Source organism: Mixophyes fleayi, chromosome 4 (assembly GCF_038048845.1).
Source record: "Mixophyes fleayi isolate aMixFle1 chromosome 4, aMixFle1.hap1, whole genome shotgun sequence".
Lineage (NCBI taxonomy): Eukaryota > Metazoa > Chordata > Amphibia > Anura > Limnodynastidae > Mixophyes > Mixophyes fleayi.
In genome coordinates, this window is record NC_134405.1 from 126,622,813 (window position 1) to 126,634,882 (window position 12,070).

At 44.4% G+C, this 12,070-nt stretch overlaps 1 protein-coding gene across 3 annotated transcripts in view; it reads left to right on the top strand.

The window, feature by feature from the left end:
• LOC142151999 (hydroxylysine kinase-like) overlaps positions 1–12,070 on the top strand; it is an 87,123-nt gene that overhangs the window by 49,952 nt on the left and 25,101 nt on the right. For all 3 annotated transcript variants that reach the window (XM_075208174.1, XM_075208175.1, XM_075208173.1), the window contains exon 4: positions 1,200–1,383. In XM_075208174.1, coding sequence (XP_075064275.1) covers positions 1,200–1,383 — 184 coding nt within the window. The remainder of the gene's footprint in view (positions 1–1,199; positions 1,384–12,070) is intronic.

The following is a 12,070-nucleotide window of genomic DNA, read 5'->3' on the forward strand; positions in this document are numbered from 1 at the left end:
CCGACTCAACCCCATGGTTAAGGAGTGTCCCCCAGATGGATGAAAGAGAAATTCTCATTTCTCCAGTGCATGAGGTATGTTGCTGAAGCACCAGAGTACCAAACAAACGGTGGGTGTCCCGGACATCGGACCCTGCCTTTGTGCTAGCTGGCGGACATGGAGCCTTACTGCTTAATATTACAGATAGTTGAAGACTTTCCTAAAGGGCATGGCCACATTGACTCACTCCCATATCTAGCAAGTTGGTTATGGTCCTTCTTCCTTATATTGGTGAAGCCCTCATTTGTCAGGGAATGCTTTACAGACAACTCTTTAAGGAAAGATCCGGCACTGAGCTACTAATAAGTAGTAGGTTCATAAGTGTGATTGCAGCTGTAAAAAAGACAGTGTCAAGTCCCACTTGAATTTTTTTTAACAAACAAGGAAACCACACTAAACACTACAATATACAGTACCTTCTAAAAGAAAACAATAGATCTTATTATGACAGAGATATCACAAGAACTGGCTCATTAATATAAATGCATTTATTATTAAAAAAAAACAAACCATACAAATTGTATTTATACAAAAAAAAACATACAAAAATAGCTTTTAGACTTAAAAAATTGCCTTCAGTGGCTAAAGGTTCTGTAATTATCCAAACTGAAAAGAACAACTGTTCAGTTACTTAACAAGAGTAATATATGAGAAAGAGTTTTGTATGATATTGTGTATGAATTCCTCTGTATGTAACGGCAAATTCAAATAAATCTACTTTGTCTGGAGAGTTAACCAGTTAACAATGGTTGCAGGTTCTGATATAAGCACATTAGACACTTGTGTCACAAGATGATATAGGCTTGATTCGCTTCCACAATCATCACTTAAGCAGGTTGCTTAAGTTTAGATGTGATCACACATAACATAGAGGACACCGTGTATTATTCAGCTCTGTTTCCTTTCTTGACAAAAATTATGCAGCCTACTCCGCCAAATGTTATTATTTCCATGTTTTTAGTGTTGTAGTGAATGGAGTTCCAACATTACCTACAGGAGAGTTTATTGTCTAACATGTACTGAATACCCATCCATCCTAATGTCTTCACTACTAATAGATAATAAACTATGTTTTATTGGCGCTCTGAAAAATAATTTAAACAACAAGATTGATGATGACTATTTTTTTTTTACTGAAAACAATATATTGCCCATTTCAGAAATTCCAGCATCCATTTAAGGAACATTTTCATCGTGGTGATTTTATTTGGAACTTGTCAAACACCCCATTGCTGAGAAAGTACATTTATGCTGTTAAGGAAGAGAGTTTGCGTGAAAAAATTGAAGTAGTCATCAATCAATATGAAGCTTCTGTGCAGCAAAATTTGAAAACCTTTCGCAGATGTAAGTATTATGTTCTTGACCTTTACATATTTTGAAATCAAAGAGTTACACAGTGTACTATATCTATCTGTTTCCTACCCCAGTCCTGGGTTGGCTGCACCGATTGCGTAAGAGGTATGGGTCCCTGACACAATGGCTCAGATTCACTGATTAAATAGTGCTATAATTATCTGTTCTGCAACTCTAGGCCAAATTCTGCTGCAATTAATGTGTGACAATGCACAATGTCAGAAATGTGGAAAGATAACTTTGTAACTGCAAATATACCTGGGCGCACAACATCAGACTGACTCTCTGGACTGCATATATTTATACGTTTAAATGATAGAAAAATTTCAGGAAGACACAAATGTCATCCTACACATCGTAGTTCCCCAAACTGCTACCTTTATGGCCTTTAAATCCAACATTAATTTAGTTTAACTAGCGTCTCACTAACACACTGTACATTACAAAATACAAAGCAAGCTCACTATATGCCAGTGACTCTTTATTTGTTGGTGAAAATAACAGCCATGTAAAAGTGATTCTAAATATTTAAAAATAAATATAGATGTCTAAGGAATGACATTGCCTACATATGGTATCAGATGAATGTGGATGAGATAGCTAGGAAAGAAATTAGAGCAGTAGTCTCACCTAGGGGTTTCCTATAGAAAATCAAATTGTCCTAAACACCATATTTATATTTATATTATTATTTGTTAAATATATCAAGTAAAAATGCAAATATCTTGTCAAGGAGACTGTTTAGAGCTTGTAAAGAACATTGTATAACATGCAGCTCAGGGGAAAAGAAATTCATTCACAATACTCATGAGCTTCTTTATCAAATATTATTTTGCCAAATTAAGGCACATGTTAGTATTGGGGTTATTCAACAACAGTGTAATGCCAGATATATCACAGATATCTTTGGTGTTCAGTATAGTATCACTCTTTATGCTGTTCCTTTAGTCCAGGGGTCAGGGAACTTTTTTACCTTTTACCCCAAAATATATTTAGATACGCTGACGTTACCAGTTTGATTTGAAATTAAGGAAATCATATATTATTAATAGGGATGTGCACCGGCGACTTTTGAGGTCTCGTGTTTTGTGTTTTGGATCTGGATTTTCTCGATGTTTTGGGTTCGGATTTGTTTCGCAAAACACCTGCCGAAAGGTTTTGGTTCGGATTTAAGGTTTTGGATTCGGATTTTTTTTGAAAAAAGCATAAAAAGTTAAAAAATCAAGTTTTTGGGCTTATTTTCACTCCTACGCTATTATTAACCTCAATAACATTAAATAACAATAATTTCCACTAATTTAAAGGCTATTCTGAACACCTAACACCTCACAATAATTTTTTTTTTTAGTATAAAACCTTGCAACGAGGTATCTTTCTGGACTGCGTAGAGGAGTGTTCCCCACAATACAATTAAAAACCCATCAACTGGTCTGAATTACACCCAAAAATAGTATCTGGACTGCGTAGAGGACTGGCCACTGGCCACCACAATATAATATATAGAAAACCTTCAACAGGTCAGAATTACACCCAAAAATAGTATCTGGACTGCGTAGAGTAGTGGGCACTGGGCACCACAATAAAATATATAGAAAACCTTCAACAGGTCTGAATTACACCCAAAAATAGTATCTGGACTGCGTAGAGGACTGGCCACTGGCCACCACAATTGTCACGGGCACTAGGAGTCTTTACCCAGGGATCACCAGGTGGTAGGCTTACCAGAGCAATGTAGGTGGTAATAGGGTACTCTGGTAGCAGGGTGATCACGGAACAGTAAATAGCAGATGATGAGATGCTCAGGAAAGTCTATGACTAGCAACACTGGTAATATGGAGGTAGTAGTACACGAGGAACTGTATGGACAAGGACACGTGAAGGTAGTCAGTGGTCTGCGATAGCAAGTTGTACCACTGCTATAGTGAGGAGGAATGTCCAACAGAAACGAGGAGGTGATGAGAGTCAGCGGTCTGCGGATAGCAAGTTGTACCGCTGTCTGAGTGAAGGAATGGAATCCAAGTGGAGGTATCCGGGGAGTCAGTGGTCTGCGATAGCAAGTTGTACCACTGCTGTGTGAGAGGATACTGGAACAGGTGATACTGGAAACAGGGATCAGTGGTCTGCTACTAGCAAGTTGTACCACTGAATATATATGTGAGGAGGTGCACGGGGAGAGACTGCAACACAGGGTAAACACGGCACCTTAACACGATCCACAGTAATATGCACAATATAGATATATATATGAATGACTGAACAGCACTGCAAATATGGAAAGTCTCTTGAAGTAATCCGGAACAAGATAGTATAGTCAATGATGGCAACAGACTCAGCGGATAGCAGACTCCAGAGGAGAACCAACACAGTCCAGCAAGATATGCAATACACCAGCACAGTCAATGAGAAGTATGCATACCGTGGTTCAGAAGCAGGCAGTCAGACAGGAGTGCAGCGATACCTGAGCGGCAGGAAGCCGGCAGGATGAGAAGTCCCTGGATGGATGAAGCAGAGGTCTAGTAGGTGCAGCGCACAGGTAAGTAAACCAACAGGGACACGAATCCACAGGAATCGGTAGAACGCGGAACTGGACTCTTGGAGGACCCAGGAGAATGGTGATGATCTAGCAGCAGAATAGCGGATGAGACACGAATCCAATGCTGACAGGTGGGTAGAGACCAGCGGAACACAGGGAAGGCGTGGAGAGCGGATCAGCAGTAGATGGACGATCAGCGCTGGCAGCAGCAGCAGGACTCTGCGGACACACGGAGGTAACCAGTAGCAACCAGCAGGTGCAGATAGCGATGGAACACGGGTGAGCAGAGTAGACCAGGAGCTGTTGATCACGGAGAGTAGCGGATGGCAATAATAGCAGCAGTCTCGAGGAAACACGGGAGAGATGAGATGAAGACTGTAGTGCACAGAGGCAGCGGATAGGAATCAGCTAACAGTCACGATGTTGAAACACAGACGAGTTGCAAGCTGGAGTCTGTAGTGCACGGAGGCAGCGGATAGAAATCAGCTAACAGTCACGATGTTGAAACACAGACGAGTTGAACGCTGGAGACTGTAGTGCCCAGAGGCAGCGGATAGGAATCAGCTAACAGTCACGATGAGGAGACACAGACGAGTTGCAAGCTGGAGACTGTAGTGCACGGAGGCAGCGGATAGGAATCAGCTGACAGTCTTGATGATGAACAGGTGAGTAGATGTGGAGAGTGGCTGAAGTGCACGGAGGCAGCGGATAGGAATCAGCAAACAGTCACAATGATATGAGATAGAGTTGAAGTGGATTAGAAGACTGTAGTGCACGGAGGCAGCGGATAGGAATCAGCTAACAGTCACGATGATACACTTGATGGTAGAAGTGGTATGGGAACCACAGGAGTAGAAGTGGTTTGGAAACCACAGAGGTAGAAGTGGTTTGGAAACCACAGGAATCAGCAGCGCTGAATACACGAGGAAACACAGGAACACCTTCAGAGACTCATGGGGAATGAGACTCCAAGATCAGGCAACGTGGTGTTGACCACAGGTGCTTAATATAGGGAGTGTTGCCTGATCTGCCAATTAATTTAAAGGGACATACACTGAAGGATTGGAAAGGGCTGCGCATGCGCAGACCCTCAGGATGGAGGACGGCCACGGTTCCTAAATGTCCGGGAAGAGGCACTCACGGTCCGGTGAGTGACAGTACCCCCCCTTTTAAAGGTGGTCACAGAACGCCTGGAACCAGGCTTGTCCGGATTTTTGGAATAAAACTTCTTCAAAAGGGCAGGAGCATTAAGATCTTCAGCTTTGATCCAAGAGCGCTCCTCAGGACCAAAGCCCTTCCAATGAACGAGGAAACGGAGGACTCCTCGCGAAATTTTTGCATCCAATACCTCAGTAATCTCGAAATCCTCCTCCTGATGAACTTGAACTGGCTGCGGAGCTGAGGGAGGAGTTGAGAAACGGTTGATGATAAGAGGTTTGAGTAAGGACACATGGAAGGCATTGGAAATCCGAAGATTCTTAGGAAGAAGAAGTTTAACACATACTGGATTGATTACTTGAATGATCCTATATGGACCAATAAAACGAGGGGCGAATTTCATAGAAGGAACCTTCAAACGAATATTTTTGGTAGATAACCAGACACGATCTCCAATTTTTAGTGGTGGAATAGCCCGCCTCTTCTTATCTGCGAAAGACTTATATTTGTTAGATGTCTTCTTTAAACAGGTTTTGACCTGAGACCAGATATTTTTGAAGGTCTGACAAGCAGTCTCCACAGCAGGAACTTGGGTGGGCGGGAGGGCAGGAAATTCCGGAAAAGACGGATGGTGACCGTAGACCACAAAAAATGGAGTTTTGCATGATGACTCATGGTACATGTTGTTATGGGCGAATTCAGCCCAGGGAAGCAATTCTACCCAGTTGTCTTGATTGGCTGAAGAGAACATCCTTATAAAAGTCTCAAGATCTTGATTGACTCGTTCAGTTTGTCCGTTAGATTGCGGATGGTAAGAAGATGAGAGTGCTAATCGTATGCCCAAGGTTTTACAAAGGGCTCGCCAGAATCTGGAAACGAATTGTACTCCTCTATCAGACACAATTTCCGACGGACATCCATGGATACGGAAGATCTCTTTAATGAAATGTTCAGCCAGAATAGACGAGGAAGGCAAACCAGACAGAGGGACGAAATGAGCCATCTTCGAAAATCTGTCCACCACCACCCAAATAGTATTATGATTCTTACTAGGTGGTAAGTCAGTAACGAAATCCATACTGATATGGGTCCATGGTTTGGACGGAATGGGTAGTGGTCGCAGCAACCCTGCTGGAGTTCTGCGGGAGGATTTGAACTGGGAACATAACTCACAGGAAGCAATGAACTCTTTGACGTCTCTCCTCATTCAAGGCCACCAGTAATTTCGAGAGAGAATCTCAAAGGTCTTGTGTTCACCGGCGTGTCCAGAAAAACGAGAGGCATGGAACCACGAAAGGATTTTTCTCCTCAGAGTAGGAGGCACGAGGGTCTTCCCAAATGGTAGCATTTTGGTGGATGAAGCAGCCAGTGAGATACATTTGGGGTCTAGAATAGTATGGTTGGAAACCTCTTCTACATCAGAGGACGTCACAAAAGCTCTAGATAAAGCGTCAGCTTTTTTGTTCTTGGCAGCTGGTTTGAAGGTTATAATTAATTCAAAACGGGAAAAGAAAAGAGACCATCTTGCTTGACGAGGGTTCAAGCATTGGGCAGACTGGAGATATGACAAGTTCTTATGATCCGTGAAGATCGTCACCGGATGGCGAGCTCCTTCCAATAAGTATCTCCATTCTTCTAATGCAGCTTTGATAGCCAGTAACTCCTTGTCCCCGATAGTATAATTCTTCTCTGCGGGCAGAAGACCCCGAGAATAGAAGGCACAAGGATGGAATTTTTGCTGTTCCGAGCGTTGGGAGAGAATGGCTCCCAAGCCCACATTAGAGGCATCTACTTCTAGGAAGAAGGGAAGTGTCACATCAGGCTGTCGAAGAATTGGAGCCGAAGAGAAGGACTCTTTGAGAATTTGAAAGGCTTGGAGAGCCTCAGATGACCATTGCTTAGGATTAGCCCCTTTCCGAGTCAGGGCCACAATAGGAGATGCAATGGACGAGAAGTCTTGAATGAAGCGTCTATAGTAATTGGCAAAACCTAAAAAACGCTGGATAGCACGAAGAGTAGTTGGCTGGGGCCAATGTAGTACAGCATTCACCTTGTCTGGATCCATCTTCAGGCCAACTCCGGAAACTATATACCCCAAGAATGGAATCTGGGGCAATTCGAATGAACATTTTTCTAATTTACAGAACAATGAATTTTTCCGTAGCCTAGAGAGGACTTCTGCCACATGTTGGTGATGAGAAGGCAGGTCCTGTGAAAAGATCAATATGTCGTCCAGGTAGACGACGACACATACATATAATAAGTCCCGAAAGATCTCATTGATGAAGCCTTGGAAAACAGCGGGGGCATTACACAGCCCGAAAGGCATTACCAGATATTCGTAATGCCCGTCTCTGGTGTTGAACGCTGTCTTCCATTCGTCACCGGAACGGATTCTAATTAAATTGTAGGCACCACGAAGATCCAACTTAGTAAAGATACGGGCTCCCTTGATGCGATCGAATAGCTTAGTGATCAGCGGAATGGGATACCGATTCTTGATAGTAATGGCATTGAGTCCACGAAAATCTATGCAGGGGCGTAATGATCCATCCTTCTTTTTGACGAAGAAGAACCCAGCTCCAGCGGGAGAGGTGGAAGGTCGAATAAACCCACGCTGGAGGTTCTCCTGTATGTACTCAGATGTGGCTTGAGTTTCAGGTAACGAGAGTGGATAGACCCGGCCCCTGGGAGGAGTCTTGCCAGGTAGAAGGTCGATCGGACAATCCCAAGAACGATGAGGAGGAAGACGTTCAGACTGAGCTTTATCAAACACATCAGTAAATGAAGCATACTGAGGAGGGAGTCCCGGTGAGGAAGATGAGATGGAAGATTGCTGTACTTTGAGAGGAATAACTTGGGAAAGGCAACGATGGTAACATTCAGACCCCCAAGACGTAACTTGAGGAGTGCGCCAGTCAATCTGGGGAGAGTGACACTGAAGCCATGGAAGGCCTAAGACAATCGGACTTGTCGTAACTGGAAGGATTAAAAACGATATCTCTTCATGGTGCAGGGCACCAATTTGAAGTGTTACTGGAGACGTACTCTGGGTGATGAGACCGTTGATGAGACGTGATCCATCTATAGCCGTCACAGTAATGGGTGTTCTTAACGTAATTACTGGTAGAGACCATTGATGCACTAATGATTTGGAAATAAAATTTCCTGCTGCTCCGGAATCAATCAATGCCTGTGACTCAAAGGTTTTGGTAGCAAAGGAAATCGTAACATCAAAAGCGCAGACTTTAGATTTCATAGAAGATGGAGAGGACTCCAGGGACCCTAACTTCACCTCTCCAGAACTAGTTAGGGCCTGGCATTTCCCGATCTCTTAGGGCAAGAGCTGAGCATATGAGTGGAATCAGCACAATAGATACAGAGTCTATTCTTTACTCTTCGTTTCCTCTCCTCTGAAGATAATTTGGAACGTCCTATCTCCATGGGAATCACAGAGGGTGAAACTGGACGAAATTGAGGGTTAGAACGAAGAGGTGCTTTAGCCGAAGTTGTTTTCTCAGCCTCTCTTTCACGAAATCTCATATCAACACGATGGCAAAGCGAGATCAGATCTTCAAGTGACGAAGGAAGCTCCTGGGTAGTCAGTGCATCTTTAATTTTATCGGAGAGCCCCTGCCAGAAGGCGGCAACTAGGGCTTCAGTGTTCCACTGAAGTTCAGAGGCTAAGATCCTATATTGAATGACGTACTGGCCTACTGTATGAGATCCTTGTCGCAGACGGAGGATGCTGGAAGCAGCGGAGGTCACACGACCTGGTTCATCGAACACACTTCGGAATGTAGAAATGAATTTGGCACTATCTTGCAATATTGGGTCGTTTCTTTCCCACAGAGGGGAGGCCCAAGCCAGGGCTTGTCCAGAAAACAAAGAGATAAGATAGGCCACTCTGGAACGATGGGTAGAAAAATTTTGAGGTTGGAGCTCAAAATGGACTGAACATTGGTTAAGGAAACCCCTACAAGTTTTGGGGTCCCCATCGTACTTTGACGGAGTAGGCAGGTGAAGCGTAGAAGCTGTAGACACCTGGGATGGCACTGGGGAAACGGAGGAAAGCACAGGAGCCTCAGTAGTAGCTGTCACAGTCTGTCCAGATGTTCCTTGGGAGGTTAACGATTGATAACACTGAAGTAACAGCTGTTGGCGGGCATCCTGTTGCTCCACACGGCTGACCAGATGCTGCAGCATCTCTCTGGCGGTAGGTTCCGTATCTGGGTCTGTCATGGCCTGATCTTACTGTCACGGGCACTAGGAGTCTTTACCCAGGGATCACCAGGTGGTAGGCCTACCAGAGCAATGTAGGTGGTAATAGGGTACTCTGGTAGCAGGGTGATCACGGAACAGTAAATAGCAGATGATGAGATGCTCAGGAAAGTCTATGACTAGCAACACTGGTAATATGGAGGTAGTAGTACACGAGGAACTGTATGGACAAGGACACGTGAAGGTAGTCAGTGGTCTGCGATAGCAAGTTGTACCACTGCTATAGTGAGGAGGAATGTCCAACAGAAACGAGGAGGTGATGAGAGTCAGCGGTCTGCGGATAGCAAGTTGTACCGCTGTCTGAGTGAAGGAATGGAATCCAAGTGGAGGTATCCGGGGAGTCAGTGGTCTGCGATAGCAAGTTGTACCACTGCTGTGTGAGAGGATACTGGAACAGGTGATACTGGAAACAGGGATCAGTGGTCTGCTACTAGCAAGTTGTACCACTGAATATATATGTGAGGAGGTGCACGGGGAGAGACTGCAACACAGGGTAAACACGGCACCTTAACACGATCCACAGTAATATGCACAATATAGATATATATATGAATGACTGAACAGCACTGCAAATATGGAAAGTCTCTTGAAGTAATCCGGAACAAGATAGTATAGTCAATGATGGCAACAGACTCAGCGGATAGCAGACTCCAGAGGAGAACCAACACAGTCCAGCAAGATATGCAATACACCAGCACAGTCAATGAGAAGTATGCATACCGTGGTTCAGAAGCAGGCAGTCAGACAGGAGTGCAGCGATACCTGAGCGGCAGGAAGCCGGCAGGATGAGAAGTCCCTGGATGGATGAAGCAGAGGTCTAGTAGGTGCAGCGCACAGGTAAGTAAACCAACAGGGACACGAATCCACAGGAATCGGTAGAACGCGGAACTGGACTCTTGGAGGACCCAGGAGAATGGTGATGATCTAGCAGCAGAATAGCGGATGAGACACGAATCCAATGCTGACAGGTGGGTAGAGACCAGCGGAACACAGGGAAGGCGTGGAGAGCGGATCAGCAGTAGATGGACGATCAGCGCTGGCAGCAGCAGCAGGACTCTGGGGACACACGGAGGTAACCAGTAGCAACCAGCAGGTGCAGATAGCGATGGAACACGGGTGAGCAGAGTAGACCAGGAGCTGTTGATCACGGAGAGTAGCGGATGGCAATAATAGCAGCAGTCTCGAGGAAACACGGGAGAGATGAGATGAAGACTGTAGTGCACAGAGGCAGCGGATAGGAATCAGCTAACAGTCACGATGAGGAGACACAGACGAGTTGCAAGCTGGAGACTGTAGTGCACGGAGGCAGCGGATAGGAATCAGCTGACAGTCTTGATGATGAACAGGTGAGTAGATGTGGAGAGTGGCTGAAGTGCACGGAGGCAGCGGATAGGAATCAGCAAACAGTCACAATGATATGAGATAGAGTTGAAGTGGATTAGAAGACTGTAGTGCACGGAGGCAGCGGATAGGAATCAGCTAACAGTCACGATGATACACTTGATGGTAGAAGTGGTATGCGAACCACAGGAGTAGAAGTGGTTTGGAAACCACAGAGGTAGAAGTGGTTTGGAAACCACAGGAATCAGCAGCGCTGAATACACGAGGAAACACAGGAACACCTTCAGAGACTCATGGGGAATGAGACTCCAAGATCAGGCAACGTGGTGTTGACCACAGGTGCTTAATATAGGGAGTGTTGCCTGATCTGCCAATTAAGTTAAAGGGACATACACTGAAGGATTGGAAAGGGCTGCGCATGCGCAGACCCTCTGGATGGAGGACGGCCACGGTTCCTAAATGTCCGGGAAGAGGCACTCACGGTCCGGTGAGTGACAACAATATAATATATAGAAAACATTCAACAGGTCTGCATTACACCCAAAAATAGTATCTGGACTGCATAGAGGACTGGCCACTGGCCACCACAATATAATATATAGAAAACCTTCAACAGGTCTGCATTACACCCAAAAATAGTATCTGGACTGCATAGAGGACTGGCCACTGGCCACCACAATATAATATATAGAAAACCTTCAACAGGTCAGAATTACACCCAAAAATAGTATCTGGACTGCGTAGAATAGTTGGCACTGGGCACCACAATAAAAAATATATAGAAAACCTTCAACAGGTCTGAATTACACCCAAAAATAGTATCTGGACTGCGTAGAGGACTGGCCACTGGCCACCACAATATAATATATAGAAAACCTTCAACAGGTCAGAATTACACCCAAAAATAGTATCTGGACTGCGTAGAGTAGTGGGCACTGGGCACCACAATAAAATATATAAAAAACCTTCAACAGGTCTGCATTACACTACACATACGGCTGCTCCTCCATCCTCTCCATCATATACATGTTGGAGTTTCAGCGTGTGAAAACCTCTTGTTTTTGATAATGTCAGTGCATTTTGAATATTTTTCAATTTGCCCCACACCACTGAATGTACTTTATCTATGATACGCATCTATCTATCTTGACTGCGTAGTGTGGTGGCCCCGGTACACAATTTGGTACCGAGGCCACAATATAATTAAAAAACCCTCCACGGGTCAGAATTCCACCAAAAAAGGGTATGGACTGCGTAGTGTGGTGTGCCCGGAACACAATTTTTTACAGCGCCAACAATATAATTAAAAAATTGGGCATCAACTGTCACCGTTGTTTAATATCTGATACACCTAAATATGGACTG